The sequence below is a fragment of the Cynocephalus volans genome, chromosome 10, assembly GCF_027409185.1.
Source record: "Cynocephalus volans isolate mCynVol1 chromosome 10, mCynVol1.pri, whole genome shotgun sequence".
NCBI lineage: Eukaryota > Metazoa > Chordata > Mammalia > Dermoptera > Cynocephalidae > Cynocephalus > Cynocephalus volans.
Window position 1 is genome coordinate 83,266,046 of NC_084469.1, and position 24,778 is coordinate 83,290,823.

The window sequence follows — 24,778 nt, forward strand, 5'->3', positions numbered from 1 at the left end:
ATTACCACAAAAAAGAAACCTTGTATCCTTTTTTTTTTTTTTTAACACACAACTTTATTATTCCAATCACAAATCCTTCGCAGGATGGGGGATGAGTTCTGACAGCGGGGAGGGAACCCCTACTTGCCAGCAATGAGCAGGTTCCGCAGGACCACAATGACTGAGTCCCCGCACAGGAACATCTTGGAGATGAAGCGGTCCTTGTTAACTGTCTTGGACTTCTTCTTGCCCTTGCCGCTCTTGGGAACTTCAGTCCACATCTCCTTCACATTCTCCAGCACCATGGTGCAGTAGTGCCTGTCAAAGGCCTTCATGCAGGCCAAAAGTTTCTTGTTGTTTCTGCAGTTGATGAGCACTTGGGTATTGTGGGGTGTTGTTTGACAGGATTTCCTTCTTTGACTGACTGTGTGAGCACAGAGAGTGGACCTGTGTTAAATTCTTCCTCCTGCTTCTGCAACTCCTCTGGGGTCATTACACTCTTGAGCTTGTTGAGGAGGCTCATGGTGGCTGTGTGTTCAGGTCACTCCTGTCTCCTCTGTGTTGCTTCTGCCTCTGAAACCCTGTATCCTTTAACTGTCACCCTTAAACCCCCATCTTCTCCCAGCACTAGGCAACGACTAATCCAAAGATTTGCTTATTTGGTATTCTTTATCCATAGATTTGCCTTTGCTTATTTGGTATTCTTTATCCATAGATTTGCCTGTTTTGGATATTTCATATAAATGGGATCACATATGTGGTCTTATGTGCTGGCTTCATTCACTTTACATAATATTTTCAAGATTCATCCATATTGTAGTATGCATCAGTTCTTTATTCTTTTTAATTGCCAAATACTCACAATATCACATGACATGTATATACCTCATTTTTTTAATCCATTCATCAGTTTATAGACATTTGGATGGTTTCCACCTTTTGGCTATTATGAATAATACTGCTGTGAACATTAATGTACAAGTTTCTGTGTGAATATATATTTTCATTTCTCTTGGGCTATACCTAGAAGGGAATTTCTGACTCAAATGGGAACTCTATGTTTAACCTTTTAAAGAATTGCCAGATTGTTTTCCAAAGCAGCTGCACCATTCCACATTACCACCAGCAATGTGTAAGGGTTCCAATTTATTCATATTCTCAACAACATTTGTTATCTAACTTTTTTATTATAGCCATCTTAGTGGGTACAAAATGTTAGGTAATTGTGGGTTTGGTTTTTAAACCATCTTAACCATTTTTTTCATAGTGGTGAAAACATGTAACATAAAATCTGCCATCTTTACCATTTCTAAGGTATAGTTCATTAGTATATATTTGCATTGTTGTAAAACACATCTCCAGAACTTTTCCATCCTGCAGAACTAGAACTCTATATCCATTAAACAACTCACCAGCCCTGATAACCACCATTCTACTTTCTGTCTCTGTTAATTTGACCACTTTAGATACCTCATTAGGTGGAGTCGTACAGTATTTTACTTTGTGACTCATTCATTTTACTTAGCATAATATATTCAATGTTCATCCATGTTGTAATAACATTTGACAGGCTTTCCTTCCTTTTTAAGGCTGAATAATATTTCATTGTATGTATTTACCACATTTTATTCATGTATTTATCTATTATTGGACATTTGCGTTGCTTCCACATCTTGGCTATTGTGAATACTGCTGCTGTGAACATGGGTATATATCTCATAGTGGTTTTGATATATGTTTCCCTGATGACTAATGATTTTGAGCATCTTTTCATGAGCTTACTGGCCATCTGTATGTCTTCTTTGGAGAAATATCTATTCAGATCCTTTGCCCATTTTTTAATTGGGTTGTCTTTTTATTGAGATGTAAGAGTCCTTTTATTATTATTGTCTATGCCAAATGTAAATTTTATGTTGTGAGGTGAACCCTAACTTTATTTTCCTCCAAGTAGCCAATTATCTAGTACCATTTACTGAATAATCCATCTTTTCCTCTCCTTTAACAAGTATTTGAACAAATGTATTGGGTTAGACCCTAAGAAAATAAGGATTAAATGATGCAGAGCTAACATCCAAATTCACAGACATGTGAGTAAGTAATTACTGTTCAGCAAGATATTGGTTCAAATTAAGGTTTATGAAAATCATTTTGAGACAATTGGGAAAAAGTACCACTGTCTACCTAGAGTTGAGGGAAGAAGAACACAGGAGGGGGAGAAGTTTGGGCATGGAAACCTTCAGAATAAAAGAGTAAGAACTAGGCACTGTGCTAGGGTTAGAAATTTAAATAATGAAAACTGTTTTGCAAGTGTAAAATATTAATTTCACTGTTTCCCCAAGTTGTATTTAATGTGAACATACTATAGTAAATTGAACAGCAGAAATTTAAATTCTCAGATCTAAAGAAATTTAACAGGTTTCTGCTTGTGGTCATGAATCAATAGAGCATATTAATGGATTTTCGGGGGGAAATTAGAGCTTACTTTAAATATAGCTTACATTATAACAGCAGTAATGGCCTGTTCTTTATTTTTCCACAGTTCTTAGTGGTCTGTGTTCTAACGACTGTCCTCGTAAAATAACGGTAAGTAAACTTAACATGTTATAAAGAGTAGTGTGAAAAGTCTTTGCATGATAAAGAGATACACACAAAATAGTTGTTATAGGTTACAATCAATTGTTTCAATTGTTATTACTATTTAGCAGTGATTAAAATATCCTTCATTACTCAGGAAAACTTTGCTGGAAGTGAAATACCTTTTCTAAAAAATTTCTCACCTCAAGGATCACCTCCTTGATGAAGCCTTTTCTGTTATCCTTGGAGGAATGACCATCCCTCCCATTATTTCTGGACATTTTGGCATTTATGATATTTGATCCACTTGTTTAGATTAGATGCTTCTCCACACTAGACCATAACTCCTTGAAGTCAAGAACCATGTCATCTTTGCATACCCTGTACAGAGCACAGGGTCAACCATATAATAGGCAATGTTTTTTGTGTGTGTAATCTTGATATTGACTTGCTGTCTAATGGAATATTTCAGTGAAATAACAAAATGTGAAAACAGGCTTAGTTTTTGAAGTAGCCAGTTCATGTAAATCATAATAAGAATATTACATTATAAAGTTTGAAAGCATGTGTGTGTGCATGGGTGTATGTATATATGTGTGTGTACACACAAACCTGTTTGGGTCTTTGTCCCTTGTTTCCTAAGAAATTATCCCCCCTTTAAAAATAAGGATACTGAGGCTCAGAGAAGTTAAATGATCCAAAGTCATAGAGCTATTAAGTAGTGGAACTGCAGTTCAAAGCTAGGTGTTCTGATTGTAGTTTCATATTCTTACTACCCCACTAAAGCACTACATTACCAATATTTTATGTGTAGTTGGGAAACTTCCTATATTTAGGCCAAGTGGAAACAGACTCTGACCCAAAGATTTAATCTAGACTCAATTTAGGATCAAGACCTTTGAAGTAGTGAGGAAAACAGTACTGGTAGAAGGAGCATATGCAAAGGGAGCTCTGAAGCTAGGACGGGCTTTCAAAAATGGCCCAAATTGAGGCAAAGGGGCCAGGCCTTTGAACCCCTGCATCAATCAGAAATTACATTGAGATGCCACGCCCCCCCACCCACCCCAGGATGGGGTTGTCATTTATATGAGACAGTTCCCTTTGGCTGAGAACACTGTTCAGGTAGGAAGCCCCCTGTGAGCTATTAGCAGCCAACGCTTGGGATAGCTCAGAAAATGAGTCTCAGTTCCGAAGGATCTGGATGATACCACGTCCATGACAGCATGCATGTAAATGCCTGGTCAAACCCATATGTTTTTATATCATTTTTAAAATGCAGATGTGACTAATCAGAGACATGGTTATTCATGTATTTGTTTACCAGGTTTGTGAAACATTCAGTCTCGTTGTTCCTCTTCCTTTCTTTAGTTGATCATATCACCACTTTGTTCCTCTTTTATTACATGGTTATGCAAAGAACTTTAAAAAGTTGAAGTTGGACCCACTCATTTTACTCACATGTTCTAGCAGAAAGTTTGACAGGAAGGGCTATATGATTAAGGCAGGTTATACTCCTAAAATCCACAATGCCGCCTTTCTCCTTATCTTAACATACAAGCTGCTTCTGTCTTATAGAGAACATAATCATTCAGAAAATCACATACATGAAGTCTATACAGAGCTGCTCTTAACAGTGATTATTCTGACCATCTAGCACCTTTGGGCTTTTCTGCAGGTGATACATCTGTCTCCCATTGTTTTAGTCCATTTTGTGTTGCTATGACAGAAATACCTGAGACTAGGTAATTTATAAAGGAAAGAGGCTTATTTGGCTTACGATTCTGGGACAGCTGCATCTGGCACAGGCCTCAGGCTGCTTCTACTCATGGCAGAAAGTGGCAGGCAGCCAGTGGGTACAAGCAGATCACAGGGCGAGAGGAAGCAAGAGAGAGAGAAGGTGCCAGGGTCTTTTTAAGCAACGAGCTCTCGCGGGAACTAATCGAGTGAGAACTCACTTATTAATCCCCCCTCCCCCAGGGAGAGCATTAATCCATTCATGAGGGATTCACCCCCATGACTCAATCAGTTTCCAACACTGCCACATTGGGGATCAAATTTCCACGAGTTTTGGAGGGGACAACACATCCAAACTCCATCACCCATTCATCCATTTATCCATTTATGGCTTTCTTTGAAATTAAAATCCTGTTGAACTGCCTTTCACATATGTCATTTTCCTTTCCTATGATATTTTAGTGATATCATAGATCATAATTATATCACAACTTGAAACAAATGCACAGTATACTTCCCCAATATTACATATATCAAATGTATGCCCACTTGTGAAATTATTTACTTCTTAAAAAAGTGGTCCTCCTTCATATTCCTTTGACATTGGATCATTAGTAGAAAGTGTTATACTGGGTATGGCCCAGTGTGAGACTAAGAGGGAAAGTGTACATACCATATGATAGCCTTTTCCACTGGAGTTAATTTGTGAGTTGAATTGCTCTCTTGCTGGCTATCTAATCCTCACCTCACCCCCCTTCCCCCGAGGCAGGCAAACTATCTGGTATATACAGAAAGGAAACAATTATTCAACTCAGGAACTAATCCCATTAAAATTCCTTCATCTCCATTTTGAAAACCCAGATTTTTCATTCTTATTCAACTTTAGCTACTCACTGCCATGGCCATAACCTGCACCTTATCTGTGAGAACTGTACCACCTCTGAAATCTCAATTTCATTTATCCAACTCCAAACATAAACTGTTTTCCAGCCATCTCACTGTGTTACTCTCACCATGCCTCTTCAACGTTAAGATTGTTAGTCTCTTGACCTGTACTAATCCACTCTTCTCTTTACCTCCCTCTTTAGTTAGCTATCACATGTCAGCGTTACTTCTGCCACTACCTTTACCTCCTATAAAGCACTGCCCTTCCACTGTACCTGCCTGGAAAAATTCCAACCCTGGGTTAGTTCAGCTGTCTCTCTATTCACTCTTATACCTATGCTACTGAGCATTTCTGAAGAAAAACCTATAGCCCTGCATGTTGGCACCACCACTAATTCAGCCTCACTTGAGCATTCATAATTATGTTATAGTCTTATATGGCTCCACAGTCATCTTTCCTTCCATTCTTTTTCTCTGGCCTTTCAAGATTTTCTCTGTCTTTGATTTTCTGCAGTTTGAATCTGATACACCAAAGAAGAGATTTTTGGGTGTTCATACTGCTTGGTGTACTCTGAGCTTTCTGGTTCTGTGGTTTGGTGTCTGTCATTAATTTTGGAAAATGCTCAACCATTATTACTTCAAAATTTTCTTCTCTTCCTTTCTCTCTTTATTCTCCTTCTGATATTCCTACTACATGTATGTTACACCTTTGATAATTGTCCCATTGTTCTTAGATACTTTGTTCAATGTTGTTCATTCATGTTTCTCTTTGTGTTTCAGTTTTGGAAGTTTCTTTTGTTATATCTTCAAGCTTACTAATTTCTTTCCTTGGCCATGTCCAGTCTACCAGTGAGCCCATCAAAGGTGTTCTTCATTAGTTACAGTATTTTTGTATTTCTGTCATTTCCTTTTGATTCTTTCTTAGATTTTCCATCTCTCTGATTACATTAATAATCTGTTTTTGCATGTTTTCTACCTTTTCCATTAGAGCCCTTAGCATATTAATTATAGTTATTTTACATTACTAGGTCGATAATTCCAAAATGCCTGCCATATATGAGTCTAGTTCTAATGCTTGCTTTGCCTCTTCAGATTGTCTTCATCTTCAGACTGTGTTTTGTGTGTGTGTGTGGTTTTTTTTGTTTGTTTTGGGTTTTCTGGAGTTTTGTTTTGTTGTTGTTGTTGTTGTTGTTGTTTTGCCTTTCAGCATGTCCTGTAATTTTTTCTTGAAAGCTGGACATGAGATAGATAGGTCTTCAGTGTGAAGTTTTCTGTTTATCTGTCAAGGAGATAGGCTGTGTTTACTGTTTGCAGTAGCTGTGATGCCAGAGGCAAAAATTTCCTTTAGTGTCCTTGTTTTTCTCTCCTCTTTTGTCTTTGGGTTTCCTTACAGACTCCTTCTTAAACAAGATCAGATGCTTGCAGTTCTTTTAGCTGTAATCTCCTGTTATTACACAGGAGCCAGATTGATATGATTATAAGGTATGAGTGTAGGAGAAGTGTTCTGTAGTCCTTTAATTAGATCTCATTCTTTTAGTGAGCCTATGTCCCTGGGCTCTAACCTTCACAAGTACTTCTTAGCTTTCCTATTCCCTTAGATAAGACAGAAAGGCCAGAAGGGGCTAGAGTTAGGCTTTTGGTAAACCCAAGTCAGTCAGGCTCTAGTAAAAGTTTTCCTTGTGGGCAGGCTATTGTTAAGGAGAACAGAGAGTTCTGGGCATATTTCAAAAATGGTTACTTTACCTCCCCCCTGCTGGAAGCATGAAGGGATTTCTCTCTAGTCTTCATTGTGAGAACCTGGTGGGACTCCTGAAGGTAAAACTCACAAAAGTGTAAATGTGGGGGCTCCTGTAAGACTGCTCCCCAACTCTCAGAGTTTTGAACACTCAAGCTAATCCACACTGAGCCTCCAGCAATTTGTCAGTCTTACTTTAGGTAAACCTGTATTGTCTTCATCTTTGGGCTTCTGCTCCTGGACTTCTGCTCCTTGTAAGCTGTGATTCTCTGTTTTTACCTGTCTCTCTCCAGTTTTCAGGGTAGCAGTTTCTCCTGTGACCTCAGTTCTCTGGTGGATCTAAAAAAAAAATTGTTGATTTTCAGTTTCTTCAGCTTTTTTCTTATTGTGAGAACAGGAATGATAACTTCCAAGCATTTTATATGTCAGACCAGAAACTCTCCTTGCATTTTTATCTGTTTTGCCTTAAGTTTTTCTCCATATTATTACTTCATGGTTTTTATCAATATATCTTTCTTTGTATAATTTATTGGTATCTAACTTGAATTTTTTAAACTTTTAAAAAATTTTAAACATCTTATATAAGTATAGGCTAGTATAATGAAACTCCTTGTGCCTGTACTACCACCCAGCTTCAACAATATCATCATATGCCCCAACTTATTTCACCCATATTCTCACCTACTATCCATCCCACCCAAACCCCCCTCCAGAATACATTAAGGCTACTCCATCATGCCTCCTAATCTCTAAGTACTTCAGTGTGTATCTCTAAGAGATAAGGACTTTACACATCAGATCAGAAACTCCTATTCTTCATAAGAACTATTTAATATCTTTTTACTCTCCCCTAACATCCAACCTCAACTTCCAGTTCTCAGTAATTGACATTGCCTCTTACTTGAGAGAAAAAATAATACATAAAGTGTAATTTCTTTAACTATCTGCAGTAACTTGGGGAAAATTATTTAACTTCTGGTAAGCCTCATTTGTGAAAAGGGGAAACTAATAATACTTCAGTTTCCTATTGCTACTGTAACAAATTACCATAAACTTAGTGGTTTAACACGACACAGATTTATTCTCTTTCAGTTCTGGAGGTCAGAAACCTGAACTGTGTTTCACTGAGCTAAAATCAAGTGGTGCTGCATTCCTTTTTGGAGGTTTTGGGGAGAATCTGTTCCCTTGCCCTTTCCAGCTTCTTGAGGCCACCTATGTTCTTTGGCTTGTGGCCCCTTCTTCCATCTCCAAAGCCAGCAGTGTAGCATCTTCAAATCACTGACACTAACCCATGCTGCCTTCCTCTTTTACTTTTAAGTACCCTTATAATTACTTTAGGCTATCTGGATAATCCAAGATAATCACTTCATCTCAACATCTTTTATCACATCTGCAAAGTCCTTTGTACAGTATAAGGTAATATACTCAGCAGGTTCTGGAAATTAGGACGTGGACATCTCTGGGAAACTATTATTCTTCCTACCACACCACCTCATAAGGTTTTTGTTAGGATTAGAGTAGTTAATGTATGTAAATTATAGTAGGCCTTAATATGCAATAAATGCTCAAAAAGTATAGCTGCTATTATTTGTCCATATTAATGTTTATTCCCTGCCTCCATACTAGCCCTGTATTGATAGGGATAGTAAGTTCCAAATATTTGAGAAATGCTAGTATTCCGTTTGCCTTTCAGATAGGACTAGAGCTCTACTTGACTTCTTCTTAACTTTTTCATGTAAATCCTTTTAATATATATAACAAGTTTATGAAATGTGGACATGGAAGATATCTGTTTTAATGTCAGTTGAATTTATGGCCTCTCTCTCTATCACTTTTCATCAAATTCTTTTTACCAAAGCCTGGTAATTTTACCCACTTTATGAGTCTAGAAGCAGACAGATGAGTACTTTTACCCTTCAATACCAGATGTGTTTAGAAGTCATCTTTGACTCATCTCTATACAAAAAGAGTCTGTGCACATTCTTTGAAGAGCTCCCTGGGAACACAGACAGTATCTGTTTTGCTTGCCTATATATCCTAGATAATAATTTTTCAGTTGACCATAGGACTTAAAATAATCCCTTCATCCACATCCCTCCCTTTTGCTTTTCCTCTTAACTAAAAATCAGTACACCAACTGTGCTGTGAGTCACATATGCCTCCCATTTAGTCTTCTCAGGGACCTCATTCCATTGCTTATTCTATTTGGCCTATGTATTCAACCTCCACCTCTCTGTTGGTATTTTCCCATCAGCATTTAAGGGTTCCTAAATCTCTCTTATTGATAAATATTGATAAACATATATGTAGTAGCTGGAGGGAATGTTGAGTTTCAGAAGGACTTTCCACTGACCAGCTACTACCCATCTCTGTTTTCTTTTCCCAGCCAAACTTCTTGAGTTGTCTATATTTGGATCTCTCCAATTCCTTACCCTGGTATCCTTAACCCTCAGTTGTAATCTAGCCTTGGACCTTATGCCACAGGAAGTGTATTTGATACCGCTGACCATTTCTAGGAACACTCCTTTTCTTTGGCTTCCTTTATACTCTTTCTTCCTAGCTCTCCTCCTGCCTCTCTGGCCATTTCTCCAGGTTTCTTTATAGACTTTTCTTCTGCCCATCCTTTAAATTTTGGTGATTCTTAGGGTTCCATTCTAAGTTCTTTTCTCATTGTATATATATTAGTCTCCCCTTATCCACTGGAGAATACCTTCCAAGATCCCCAGTGAATGCCTGAAATTATAGGTAGTCCCAATAGATGACTAAAACCCAGATCTTACCAAACCCTATATATACTATGTTTTTTCCTATACATACATACCTATGATAAAGTTTAGTTTATAAATAGGCACAGTAAGAGATTAACAACAATAACTAATAGGACAATTATAATAATATACTGTTATAAAAGTTATGTGAATGTGGTCTCTCTCTCTCTCCCTCAAAATATCTTATTGTACTGTATCATGGGTAACTGAAACCACAGACGGGGGGGACTACTACATACACTTTAAGTGATCTCAGTCACTTCTCCTGAACTTCAGACCTTTATATCTGAAAGCTTCACAGGGACCTCTAAAACTGAAATCTAGTGTTTCTCCGCAAAAGCCCACTCCTCTTCCCATATTTCCTATCTCAGTTGCTTTTTACTTGCCCCCAAAATCTACTAGATATTATTCTCTCCCCTTAGCTGCCCCTTCTCTCTATCCTTCACTTAAGTTCTGGCAATCATTTTCTGCCCAACGGTTGCAGTTATCTGGGCCATCCTTCAAAAAGCTAGTACACTGATCTTTCTAAAACACAAACCTTCAGAGGCTTCCCTTTGCCCTTGAGAAATGATCCAAATATAGACTATTGAGATAAAGCCTTGTTTACTTCTTCAGCCTCATCTCTTGCAGTTCTTCCTCACATCCTCCCACAACTCTATATGTCACCCACACTGAATTACTGTACTGTTTTGCCCCACTTTCTCACCTCCATGCCCTTGCATATTATTCTTCTGCCCTGAAGCCTCCTCTTCTTGACCACCTCCTAGATTCCTCTATGAGACCTTCGAGTTGGCTCTCAGACAGTATTCCTCTGACAATCATTCACTGGCTCCCCTTTGACATAGGATTGAACACACCTTCTATTGTTTCCTAGCACACTATGCTTAGTTAGTTCTGCTAGTTAGCACTTCTGTAGTTGGTGAACTATCTGTGTTAAGTTTTTTAAGAGGGAGTGTGTCTTGTTTATTATTCTGTCCTTACTTCCCGACACAATGCTTAACACAAAGTTATATAATAAATATTTGATGTATGAATAAATGAGCTTTCTCTAAAAGTTGTTTTGTTTTTTAATAGGCCCTCATTGATAAATTTACCATAGCATCTCTAACTACAATAACATATTCATTGTTAAGTCTGAACACTTACAAAATAAATTACAAGCTATTTGCAAGAGAAATGCATTCTGCAAACCCCTGATATAAAGGAAAAACATCCCTTATTTTGTTCACAGAGATACCCCATGATGAGACACAAATGTTTCAATTGTTACAACATACAGATTTTTAATATATGTAGCAGAACAAGGTACCTTTAACTTTTTCATCCTTTCAATCCGAAAAATTCTCAGGCTTTTACATGTTCATTTTAGGAATTTTCTGACAAAGTACAAGCCAAGTAAATTTCTGTCTTTATTTTGGTTAAGTGAATTATCTGACTTGATACTGTTTTACCCATCCTTTAAAAGATACTAGACATTTCTTCAACAAATATTTGTTGATTATAACTGATTTATTTATATGATATTTCTTAAAATATTATTCTCTCTGTAATTCTAACTTATTTGCCTTTCTCTTATCACACCTGACATTGGTAGTATCATGCTTCCTTCACCAAAGATAGAAAAACAATCACATGAACATTTTCAGCATTAAAAAACCTTTTTACTGTCCTTTACTTACTTTGGTCAAAGGGAAAATACCTTGCAGTTTTCAAAGAAAAATAGCCAGAATTAAAGAAAATTATTTATTGAATTTAATGTCTTTAAGGAAAGAGTAAGAAACAATACAAAAAATTCAGTATTGAACTAAATTGGGCAATGCAGCTAATGTTAATTAAAATAAGGATGAATGCCAGTGAGTGTTTATTTATAAAAATGAACAGGATAAACAAAAATTACCTTTGAGAAAAATGAAGTCTAGAATATGCCAGCTATTTCAGAATCATGAATTTATATCATATAATTATACCTAATATTAATGACAACCTAATATTTCTTATATGTTCTTCTAGTTTTGTTTTATCATCCAGTACCAATGATGTAGAATATATTTGGTCTCCATTGTAAAGGAGCCCAACACCTTGAAACGAGTTCTTAAATAATCAGGTAATTGACATTGACAAAGAAACCATCAAGATTTGGGCAGGCTACTGAAAAAGACAGTCTCTGAAGAAAACAGAGGTATTCAAACCCCAATTTTATATCAGTTAATAGGCATACAGAGGTCAGGTTAGTTAAAAAGAATCTGTATAATACAATACCTAAACTGTATTACATCGGTATGACACATCCTAGAATAAGAAAAAGGGAGCCAATGATTGTCCTTTTATTTACAGTATGAAAAATTGAAAGAAAGATTACTAATATTTTTTAATTTAATTTCTCTGAATTCTTTCAAACAAGTATTAGATATGAGATTTAAAAGGAAGGGTAGGGCAAACTCTGAGAGATTTGTACTAAGATTTTCATATAGAAAGTGACATTACTAGATGAGTGGTACAGTGCTTCACATTCAATAAGAATAGCTACTGTCTTAATTCTCTTCTTACCAAAATTTATTAAATCAGTTTACTGAATGTTTTCCATGAGAATATATTTTGGATTTATGAAGAAAAATATCCAAAGGAAAAAAAGAGTTCATTTTATAGATACTGTAGTGTGTATTCATTTCAATAAGCAAGAACTCTTAGCACTTAGACAACTAAGATATGTATAAATTTCAAACCAGGACAATTGGGATTATTCACATGCTTCAAATTTAACTTTAAATATGACTTTCCCCCAAATGAGCAGGAGTAGTGGGGGGGGGGGAGAACAAAAACAAAAACAATGTATTCTTTGAAGTTCTTTGATAATTTTCTTAGTTCTGTCTATACTTTAGTTCTTTGGGTGCCGTCTGCAAGTTGTTCATTGAAGCAGTGCCTCAGTGCATACAGCCCAGAATTCTGGATCAGTCCCTGGGTGCGGTCTAATCACAGTAGCACTGCAGAGCTGTTGACCCCTAGCACAGTTTTACCGTTTCAACTCTGCCCAAATGTGACCTTCTCAACTTTCAATTGCCCAACGGTTCTATACATAATATATATCACTGTAACTCAGACTACAATTAATTTTGTCCTAGCATTGGAAAATTGCTCTTCAGGTTTTAATTTGTTTTAACAGGTGCTTACACTTCATGGGCTAATCTAAAATGTTTACCATCATGCCTTATAGTGGCTGTGTTTTCATATCCTTTATTACAAGTACTCAATTTTAAATTTATCCATAGTTTCAAGCTGTTGTTTCATTACAGCCATATGTGTGGTCTTGTTTATTCTGAGTATAGTCAAAGGGTGAATTTGTATGCAAAAGATAGAACACAGTACAATTCTTCATGATACCGAGATCTTGGTATCTACTTTGCTCCTTTTGTTGGTGAAATCCAACATGCCTTCTTTTCCTCCTGGAAATCAGGGCAGATATCTTGATCATGGGGCATGAACTATATTGGCCAGTACCTTTTTACATACTCCTTGGTTTCCTCTAACCAAAGGTTCGGTTAGGTAAGGAGGAGACTCAGGAAACTATAGACCTACGGTTGCTTCTCATGGTGTTCTAAAAGAACACATGGACCCAAAGCACAAATGGCCAGGGTAGGTAGAGTAAAAAACTACAGCAGCACGGAAACTAGGAGAGCAGTCAGCTTATTTATTGAAGATGAATATGCTTTTTTAAGCATTCTCCAACGGTAAGAGGTGTAGCTATTACAGAACTACTTACCATAGGTTACATCTTCAAACTGATAGGAAAATTCAAACGAAACTTAGAACCTAGAAAGGTAGCACCAAGGCCATGCCTAGAATCCTCGACTCAGAGCCTGTTCCCACTGCTTACAAACTAGAAGAAAAATCCTGAGCAGAAAATGTTCAACTCAATACTTAGATGTCTCACTGTTTAAGAGAAGACATTGTCTCATGAAATTTTGAAGAATTCCATAGTTATTCACTTTTAATATAGGAAATTAAAAGCAATTGTTTATTTTATATATTATTAAAAGTATACCAGGTAGACCTTTGAACATGGGGAAAGGAAAAAAAAAGCATACCCGTTTATAGTAAGTACCTTTTCCTTACCCTATATATATGGAATTCTAAACATTAAAACATACCATTGGCACTTAAAATTTATGGTAGAATGAATAAATCTGTATCAAATTACTTCTTAGAAGTTTATACTCTCTGCTTGGTTGCTCTTCTATTGCATAGAACAGGAGCCAAAAACTACAGCCCATGGATCAAGTCCAGCTCACCACCTGTTTTTGTGCATAAAATGTTATTGGGACATGGCCACACTCATACATTTACATATTGTCTAGGGCTACACTCATGCTACGACATCAGAGTTAAATAGTTGCAACATAAGACCTTATGGCCCACAAAGCCTAAAATATTCACTATCTAATTGGCCCTTTACTGAAAAAATTTGCCAGCTACAATAACAACTGCAATAGAAAGTAAAAATTATTCTCATCTTTCTCTGATTTGCTATGTGTTCTGACAAATACACCTAAATGCTTTAAGCCAGCACTCTAATTATCCATTTAATCAAATAGTTTCCTTTTCTGAATTGATCTTTCCAAACATTTTCAAACTCTTACTCTGTTTTTTTGTTTGTTTTTTAATCTAATGAGTTTTTTTCTATCTTTTGTGACACTGCATGAACCACAGGATTCATTGATTTCAAGTACTCTATTGTTCATCCTGGCTATTCTCTCAGATTTACATCACTTGCAAATTAAAACGTGTTTGTAATTTTTAACAAAGATTATTTAATGCTGGAATATCTACATTTTGGGCATATTCCACTTGCCTCTTTGCTTGTAAGGCATATTCTGCTCTCACAGAAATTCCAATAAGATCCTGCACTTCCTTACATACCTAGCTAGCAGACAGGCAGCCTGAAGCTTGCCCTTAAGAGGAAAAGGTCATGATGTTTTATTTTATAGCTAAGGATGAAAAATGAGTGTGCTGATATCATAATGGTAGGTAAAACAAATAGTTACACAATAAATACTTTAAGATCATACTTTTTGGACCTAAATAAATTAAAATAAATCTAAAAATTGGAGATTATATCATACAACTCAGAAAGCTTCTTAATGATCCCAACCCAAATCTTTCTCTAACTGCCTTTCAATTCTATGAAATTTCAATTCTGTGAACCCTCATTTAACTCTTCTGCATTTGTATTGGTTGAAAAAGGAGCATTGCTACTAAAAAACAATTTTCTGCACCACTCAAAACAACTAAGAAAAACAAGAAATGTTTCATTGTTTTGTGTGCATTCAACTGAATTAGTGATTTTATTCTCTTGTATTCAACCAAATCCAACTTATATAAGGAGGTTTAGGTTACACTAAATACTCTCACGAACTGCCAATTTTTGTAAAGTATACAAAGTGTGGTCCCAATAGACCAGTGGTCTATTGAGATTCCTCCTCAAAGAGGAATCTCCAGACCACCAACATCAGCATCTCCTAGAAACTTATAAGAAATGCAGATTCCTAGGCCCAGACCTACCAAATCCAGAACTCTGGGGTTATAGCCCAGAGTGTAAAATCTGTATTTATAATGAGACTTCTAGGTGATTCTGATGCATGTTAAAGTTTGAGAACCACAGCACTGGCCTTTTAGTAAAGGGTTTTACGGTAAGCTAACAACCTTGTGCTCTTACTCAGAAGTGGAATTTCCTTCTATACATACATTCTCGCAAATAAATTATTCCCATATTAAAGAAAACTAGAAGGTAAACTTAACATATATTTCTGGTTTTGATTAGTACAATGTAACTGAAAATGAGATTTTATCACTTCATTATAATAAAAACTATTAACTTATTTAGCCAAAATAAAAAAAAATAGGAACCCACATATACTGGGCCCTTGTGTGCCAGACACTGTTCTAATTACACGTTTAAAGTAATTTACTCATGTAATCCTCACTACAGTCCTATAATATAGGTACTATGATTATCTCTAATTTGAGATGAGGACACTGAAACACAGAAATACAAACAACTTGCCCAAGTTCACACAGAAAATAAGGAGAAGAGGAGAAATATGAACCCAGACTGTCTAACTCTAATGATTACATCCTTATTTTCAGAATTTGGAAAGGTAATTCCTAAAGTTTTCTCAGGACATGAAATATATAGAATGAACTCACAGGCCTTGAATTATTGTATTCATCAGTTCAGGCTGCCATAGAAGAATACCATAGACTGGGTGGCTTAAACAGCAGAAATTTATTTTCTCACAGTTCTGGAAATTTGAAGTCTAAGATCAGGGTGCCAGCATTCTTGATTGTGGTGAAGGCCCTCTTCCTGGCTTACAGATGGCCACTTTCTCACCATGTGCTCACACGGTCTTTTGTCACTTTGTGGGCATGGCAAGGAGAGCGAGCTCTCCAGTGTCTCCTCTCCCCTAATCCCATCATAATTCCTCATCGTACCCTTGTGATCACATCTAACCCTAATAACCTCCCAAGGTCCCCATCCCCAAATATTATCACATTGGAGGTTGGGGCTTCAACACATGAATTTTGGGTGGACAGAAACATTCACTCCACAACAATTTTTCAGTAAACTATTTCAGAAAAATGTGAGAAAGAAGTTATATGTTACTTTCATAGATGTATTGTCATCACTGCTGATTGATATTCCCATAGTTTGGGCTCCTTGCATATTAGCTTTTCAGGTTTCACATAAAGGAATTTAAGATGTATGCAGGAAGTACTTAAATGAACTAGAGGAATTAATTATTTCAGAAATTCTTATGTTAGTCCTTTTCAAATTGAAAATTCCTTAATAATATAAATAATAACTCCCCTAATTAAAAATTTATAAAAATTAAGGTCTTCTTGAGACCAGCCTTAATATAACTCAGGTATGTAAAAAGTATGAAAGATATAGCAATACTTCTAGTATTAGTACTAGTACTGTGTTAGAAGAGACACAAAGTAAAATTTATCCCAGACTCCTTGACACTTCCTGTAAGCATAAACATTTTTAGTACATTTCTTACTGAATATTCGTATGGAGGTAAATGGCACTATATTAGGGGAAAAAAACGAAACAAGTAATGCTATGACATATGAGATAAAAAACCAAAAGACTTACTTGGCATAGGTATCAGTTGTATCATTTCAACTGGGAAAAGCAAAATGGGAATTGAATTGCTCACTATGTAGTTAATATAGAACAGCAGTTCTCAAACTTCTTGATCAGCAGATCCCAAAGAGCTTTCCTTTATATGATTTATGTCTATCAATATTACTCTATTTGAAATTAAAACAAGTATTTTTATTAATTTCTTTTAATAAATAGCAAACCTCTTATGTTAATATAACCTGTAATTTGCGAAAAATAACTATTTTCCACATTAAAGAATTAGTGAAGAGAGTGGTATTGCTTTACATTATTTCAAACCTTTTTTTTCCTTTAGTTTCCATGCATAGCATTGAGCAAACCTCTTTAATACTTAGCGCAATAGAAGACTGCAGATCCTCATATCTCCTTTTGCACTCAGTTTTTTGTGATATGTTGTTTTGGTTGAAATACAATCATGGGTCACTTAAAGACAGGGAAACATTCTGAGAAATACATTAGGCAATTTCATCGTTTTATTCAGGGTTTGATGCATGTTCCAGAAATAAGTAACAATACACAAGTTAGAGATAAACCTCACCTTTATACCTACACTCTGTCTATCTATCAGATTTTTCTTTACTCGAAAATAATGTATTCTATAACTGTGCAAGAGATTTAATGTGGAGAAACTAAGCATCAATACTTTTCATTCTATTGTAATTATTTATATATTTTAATTTTGATATTTTAGTGAGAAAATATTAACTGTTTAATTCATCCCTGAAGGGAAAAGCAATGCTGTATTCCACAGATATGTCATTAAAAAAACTATTATAGTTCTATTCCAGGTGGAACCAAAAGTAGTAAACAAAATTTTGCTTAAAATATTCACCCTTATCAAGAAGAGACTGTATTAGATCTTAGAAAAACCCAGTTAAGTAGTGGCCAGTTATCTCAATTGGTTAGAGCACAATGTTGATAACACCAAAGTCAAGGGTTCAGATCCCCATACTGGGCAGCCACAAAAAAAAAAAAAAAAAACTAGTTAAAATAATGAACTGTACAAATGCAACTATCAAATCTTTAAAAGTGTTATCTATTTATAGAAGTGTTCTTAAGTAACTGTCATCTATGTAAGAATTATTTGTAAGAATTTTTTACTTTATTTGAAGTAGATTTGCCTGAAACTTCAAATCATTCACTTACTTTTCAAGGCTTACCTATTCCTTTTTTATTTCAGCCCTTTGGAGTGAATCAGCCTGGACCTTATATCATGTATACAACTGTAGATGCAAATGGATATCTGAAAAATGGCTCAGGTAAGACCAGATCCAATGTCTGTAATGTATAAAAGCACCTTCAATCAATATATTTGGAAGGTAAACTGGTGACAAATATTATCATGTTTTCATATCCCTTAATAAAATCTTTGTTTTTATTATACTTAGTCTTTCTGTAGACTTACCTTAGTAGATTATAACAGATCCTCATGACAAGGATATTAACATTTAATTTTTCTTATATCCCAGTTGTGATGGAGCCAACTCATTATCCTTGTTTTTCAGTTGAGGTAATAGAGAGATTGGGAAAAATTACTTGAGTTATCTTGATCAAAGAGTGAAGTGGTAAATTAGTTAAACTCAGAAGAAGCAAAAATTAGGAATCCAATTAATACTAAACTAAACTAATCCTAGTATTTTCATATGTGGAATATAATCTAGAATATATATAAAGTTTTCTCCATATATTATTATAAAGAAAAAATCTGGTTATACATTTAAATAATAAAGGGAAATATAATTAATACAAAAAGGAAATAAGACGGTAGCACAGGAAGTCTGCTTTGGACAGATGGCTAACTGATTGAGGTTAGATCCAAATTACAATGAATAAACTGTGATAATTACAATTATGTAAATAAGAAAAAGAATCCTAATATATTAATATGTGTCTTTGAGACTCTGAGATCTTAAGCATGAAGAAGTAGAAGCAGAGTTGCTGTCACTCCTCTACTTTTTTGGACCAAAAAAAAAGGAAGAACTCATTATATAGCCATTCTCATGTTATATAATGGCCTTACATAAATCAAATACACTAGAGCAAGTTTACTTTTTAGCTAATTATTCACATTTAAGACTCTCAATCACACTGCCCGTTCAGCACAGAAGCATTCTATAAAACCAAAGCTATTTTAAAAATTCAAGGAGAGACTGACTAACACAATTATAGTTAAATACTTTAATACGTGCATATTACTGTCAGTCAAAGAAACTGAAAATAAAAAAGGATATAAATGATTTGAACAATTACTTACTTGCATTTTAGTTCATGTATATATTAAACTTGGTACAAAAAAGGCTCTAGGACCAGCTTGTTTTATCAGTAAAGTCTTTCAGACTTTAAAAATGAAGATGATTTCAGTGCTAGGTCAGATGTTTTAGAATACAGGAAAAGAAGGGCCGAGCCCGTGGTGCACTCGGGAGAGTGCAGCGCTGGGAGCGCAGCGACACTCCCGCCACGGGTTCGGATCCTATATAGGAATGGCTGGTGCACTCACTGGCTGAATACCGGTCACGAAAAAGACAAAAAAAAAAAAAAAAGAATACAGGAAAACAAGATAGAGTTATTCATTTCATTTCATAAAGCTAATATAACTCAGGCAAAGCCAGAATTCCTAAAACCAAAAACTTAGCTCACTGGTGAATTATCAGTGATAACCTTTTCTAAATTTAAATTCATCTGTACGTAGAAAGAATTGCTTATTTAACCCCATCAAGTAAGTGATTATCTCAGGAATGCATTGGTGCTTTACAGTGGGAAATTCTCTTAATTGTTGTAGCAAGACCTGTTTTCCTTTTTTCTTTTTTTCTTTTCATATAATGTTATATTGTGTACATCTTTCCATGTCTGTTCATATAGATACTCGTAATTTCTTTTGGAGCTCTTTTGTATAAAGCCACAATGACTACTGTATCTAAGCCTCTATAATTTATTTATTTTCACTGTAATACAACAATACAACAGTATACATCTATGTACATATGTTGCTATGCAGTTAAATGCATAATCCTGACTTCATAGAAAAAAAACCTGGAAGAATATACACCTAATTAACTTTTATCTTGGGGAGCAAGATTTTAAGAGATTTACTTCCTACTTTGCATTTCTATAACTGTTGACTATTTTGCAGTCCTTTTTAATTAACTTTTTAAAGATAAATTTTACAGCAAATCAAAGTCTATCAAAAATATTACTCTTAAAAATTAGCTGTAGAAAATATATTTACTTTTGTGATTGTGGCACCTATTAGGTATCTTACTAGATGCTAAAAAATACCCATTTAATAATTTTCACTACCCATTACTATTTTTTTAGGTGAATGGAAGAGTATTTATTTTGCATGATTTTTTTTAATCCATCCCAAAACAATAATGGAACATTGGGTTTAGTCATACTAAATTGAATTCTTACCTGTTCTCTAGATAGGAGAAGAAATTGGAAAATAATTTATAAATATTTTTAAAAGGGAGAAAATGTCTAAGGTAAAGATAAACGCAATTGACTGCATAAGTCAAATGAATGCATAAATTTTTATGGCAAAACATCATAAACAAAATAGGCACTAGCAAACTGGGAAAAATCTTAATGTTCAAAGATAGAGAAATAATAAGTTACACCATTTTATAAATATTCTCCAGCCTACAGAATATTTTAAAATTTTTTTTAAATGAGCAGATGTTTATAATATTCGGGAGGCAGACACATCTGCATGTATAATCCATATTGTATGTGTGTGATTTTAAGTGTGTCTGTGTGTAGGAAAAATATATAAACAAAGTGGCATATAAAGAAATGTTACCATGATTATCTCTTGGTTGTGGGATTTTCTTTATATATTTGTTTACATTTTAGTTTACTACACTGAGCAAATATTACTTTTTAATTTTAAGAAAAAGCTCTTAAAAATATTTCAAATGTATGCTATATTTCATGCATAAAAATACATTCTGAACAGAGGAGTGGCACTTAATTTAATTGATGTAAGAACACTATCATGAAATCCTGCCCCAAATTTTAAAGGATGCAAATTCCTAGTTTAAATGTTAAGCATGTCGAACTCTAAGGAAATGTTCCTTGGTAACCATACCTCTCATCCCATCCTGTCCCACCAGTAGAGAATTTTCCATTGTAGGAAAAGGATGACCACATTTATGTATTTCAGAAACTGTAGCCCTGGTTTTCTCATAGAGCAACTGAGCATCACTGCCAATTAGTGGGTCATAAAATCAACTTAGTGGCTTACAGGACTTTTTATTTAATAGAATAAAAGAGAACGATAGGAAATATCACAGTACATCATAGATAGTAAAGTTTTGTTTCATGAAGTTTTTATTTTAGGGGGGTGTATGTATGTATGTATGTATGTGTTCATACTGGGTGATAACATGAAATATAGTTTTTATTGTGGGCTGTGGTGAAAAAAGTTTGAAAGCCACTGCCAGAGAGAGGTAACAACATGTATTAATGTTATTCAGTAAAGACCTAGCCTGATTATCCTTTTGCTTATAGATAGATCTTTTCATTCTTATCCAATACTCTGTGCTCTTACTCCCATTTCCTAGCAAAGCCTGAATAGCCAAATGTTATTAAGAGAGTTACATTAGAGAGGCATCATTAATTTTCCAAATAAACAACAGTTCCTGTGACAGACCAAAAAAGTAAACTAAACTACATTTATCATGAGCATTTTAGGAGCTAAACTCCTTCCATTTTGAATCCAGGATTTTGTTTACTGCTCTTGTAAGTTAGCCAGAGATCTGCATCAGGGATCCAAATTCCCTAAACAACATTTGATAAAAACTTAGTAGATTGGAACATACTGGCCAAATTTGGTAGACTAGTGAGTTATTGGTCATTTATGAATAATATTATGAGACCAAGAATTCTTATTCTGCCTTTTAAATTACATATTTGGCACTGCTATTTAAATCCAGAGCAAAATTATTTCCCTTTTTCCTTTGAGGTTCCTATTTGCTAACATATCTGAGAAAAACATGAGTAACCCTTACCTTCCATGTACTCTTAATCTACTCAAATAGTGGCATTAAGTGATCACGTGCTGTGATGTAGGAGAAAACCAAGTGTTTTCTCCACACATTTACTCAACACAAAACACTTCTATGATCAGATATGTGGGTTTTTCCCACACTAACCAATTCTCTAACACAACTGGGTATCCTGTAATTCAATTCAATTCTGATACTATCTATCTGTACTTAGAGTCATATTTCACAGGGCTCAGTCCCACAAGACTGTCCCCCACTTCAGACGCCAGTCACAAGTCCAGGCATCCAGTATTTCTGACGGATGGCCTGTAAATTGGTTTTCCTCACAACTCCCTCCTCAGGTTCAGTCATTTGCTAGAATGGCTTACAGAACTCAGGGAAACACATTTACTGGTTTGTTATAAAGGATACAGATGAAGAGATGCTTAGGGTGAGGTTTGGAAGGGTTTTGAGCACAGGACCTTCTCGTCTCGTGGAGTTTGGTGTGCTCCACACTCCCAGGACGTGGATGTGTTCAGTAACCCAAAAGTTTTCCAAGCCCTGCCCTTTTGGATTTTATGAAAGCTTCATTACACAGGCATGATTGATTAAATCATTGGCCACTAGTGATCAATTCAGCCTTCAGCCCCTCTCCCCTCCCTGGACTAGGACCAGAGTAAGGGGGATGGGCTGAAAGTTCAAACTTCCCTGGCAACCAGTCCCATCCTGAGGCTATCCAGGAGCCCCCAACCATCATTAGCATGCCAAAAGATACATCACTTTAGAGAGTCCAAGAGGGTTAGGAGTCATGAGCCAGGAATCTGAAATATGTATTTATTATAAATTACAATATCACACATGCCTCAGATGTGGGAATAGTTTTAAAATGTATGGCTGATTGAGAGCACAGCATGTCAAATGGCAAAGAAACATTTGGGTTAAAATACAGCAAACCTTAACACAGGTTTAAATTGTGCAGGCCCACTTACATGTAGATTTTTTTTTCAATAAATACATTGGAAAATTTTTGGTTAGGTATGTCATGCATTCATGACATACCTAGCCAAACAGTTAAGTAGCCTACCTAACAGTAGTGTATTAGTAGATAAGTACTATAACTACGTAAGTGATGACACAACATGGCATCCCACCTCCCATGGGCCACTCCTGGAAAGGGCCACATACTTAAGTAGTAGTCAAGTAGTTAAGTTTTGGGAGAGTACAGCCCAGCCACCAAAGAAAAAAAAGTTTTGGGAGAGTCAGAAGTTATACTCAAATTATTGACTGCACCAGGGTCAGCGCCCCTAACCCCCCATGTTTCCAAAGGTCAACTGTGTAACAAAATTCATATTGATGGCAAACATTACATTATTGAGAAAAATGATTTATTGTTACACATGAGCACATTGTCTTTCTATAATTTTAATTATAACCATTCAGATTTCTCCTTTTTAATCAATAATTATCAATTATAGCTTTCAGTGTCAAACACCATTTCATTTCTCATATACTTATTTTCTAAAATTATCTTCAAAAAAGTATAGTCACATTCTATTTATCCACATGTAACATGCCACAAAAGAAGTTTTTTAGTCCCAGATCAATTTTATCTTAACCACTCAGCACATTTTAAATTGTCATATACATAATTCAGCCAAAATCTTAGCCTGAGCAATACTTAATTAATGAGGCATATATTTGTGTCAAAAATCATAATGTATAACAAAAGAAAATGGAGAGAATTGTTAAGTTTTCCTGGACTATCCATGACATTCTTCTCCTCTGAAAGAACAAATTCTTGCAAGAGTAATCATTCCCTTACCTTAATTTCACATCAACTAAAAATCTAACAGAAATAGCCAAGTTGGCAGAGATAAGGATGGGGTATGGCTCGGTGATGATGCTATTCTTTTCCTGAAATGAAGGGAGGTAGAGAGGGAAGATATGGGATAGCTGTAAGCAACAACTTATATATCCCCTTGATATAATTTATAAGAATTGAATGATTTAACAAATCATTCAATCAGGAATACAAATCATTTAACAGGAATACAAAAATTCTAAGGAACTGTAAGAAGTTTTGGTAATTATTCAGCTGTTTAGCAATTAGAAATTCCAGATGCAGATGCAAATGAGTCAAAGTCATATTCTGGAAAATCCAAAGAAAGAAAATCAGAAATTGTAGTGCCAACAAAACATTTACTTCATGAAATTGTACTTACAAACTAATTTCTAGTGTAGTATTTACAGTCAATATAGATCCTAAAGCTGAAGGAAGAATTGCCACATGACACCTTTGGGAACAGGAAGTGGGAGAAAGAATATAATTAATTTGTCCATTCTGTGTTCTTTGCTAACACATGTTTTGTTACCCTTGTTACCAAGCAATGGGTTCACTGCCTCAACTCTGGGATACCAGCTTTTGTGAGAAGAAAGCTTTATTGCATGGCGGAACAGCAAGAAAACAGGAGGCAAGCTCAAATCTGTTTCCCTGATTATTTGGTCAAACTTTATTGTTTAGGGAGACAGGTTGGTTGGCGGGAAGCACTGGTGAGGAAGGTTTTGATTGGGTGGGCTTTAAGTTTGGCTGTTATAGTAAGATATAGAATGGTGGGTTTTAGCAGCAGAACTGCCTGGACAGTGGACCCCTCACTTCTGAAAAGGCTCTAGCTTTTCAAGTTCCTGTCATGTCCTGTCCTCCTTAGTTCAGCAGGGAGGAAAGTTGGTTCTGGGTGTTATTTGAAGGTCAGGACTTTTCCTACTGTGCATGCCCAGGCTGTTTAACTTGCAAATTTTGGCTCTGCTTCATCTGCAAGAAAGCTTAAGCAAACCGTAGACCCGGTTGATTTGGTCACGCAGTTACACCATAAGTTGTTGTAAATAATCACCAAATCCTGTCTACTGTTTAAGTATGTTTGGTATACAAGAATATGAT

General features: G+C 35.5%; 1 protein-coding gene and 1 pseudogene across 1 annotated transcript in view; one reads left to right on the top strand and one right to left on the bottom strand.

The window, feature by feature from the left end:
- The window catches only part of ITFG1 (integrin alpha FG-GAP repeat containing 1), a 256,540-nt gene that overhangs the window by 184,314 nt on the left and 47,448 nt on the right, over nucleotides 1-24,778 (top strand). Inside the window, exons 13-14 of the mRNA XM_063110734.1 lie at nucleotides 2,519-2,562; nucleotides 18,039-18,117. Of these exons, the coding sequence (XP_062966804.1) occupies nucleotides 2,519-2,562; nucleotides 18,039-18,117 (123 nt within the window). The remainder of the gene's footprint in view (nucleotides 1-2,518; nucleotides 2,563-18,038; nucleotides 18,118-24,778) is intronic.
- On the bottom strand, nucleotides 120-502 carry LOC134389359 (small nuclear ribonucleoprotein Sm D2-like; annotated as a pseudogene).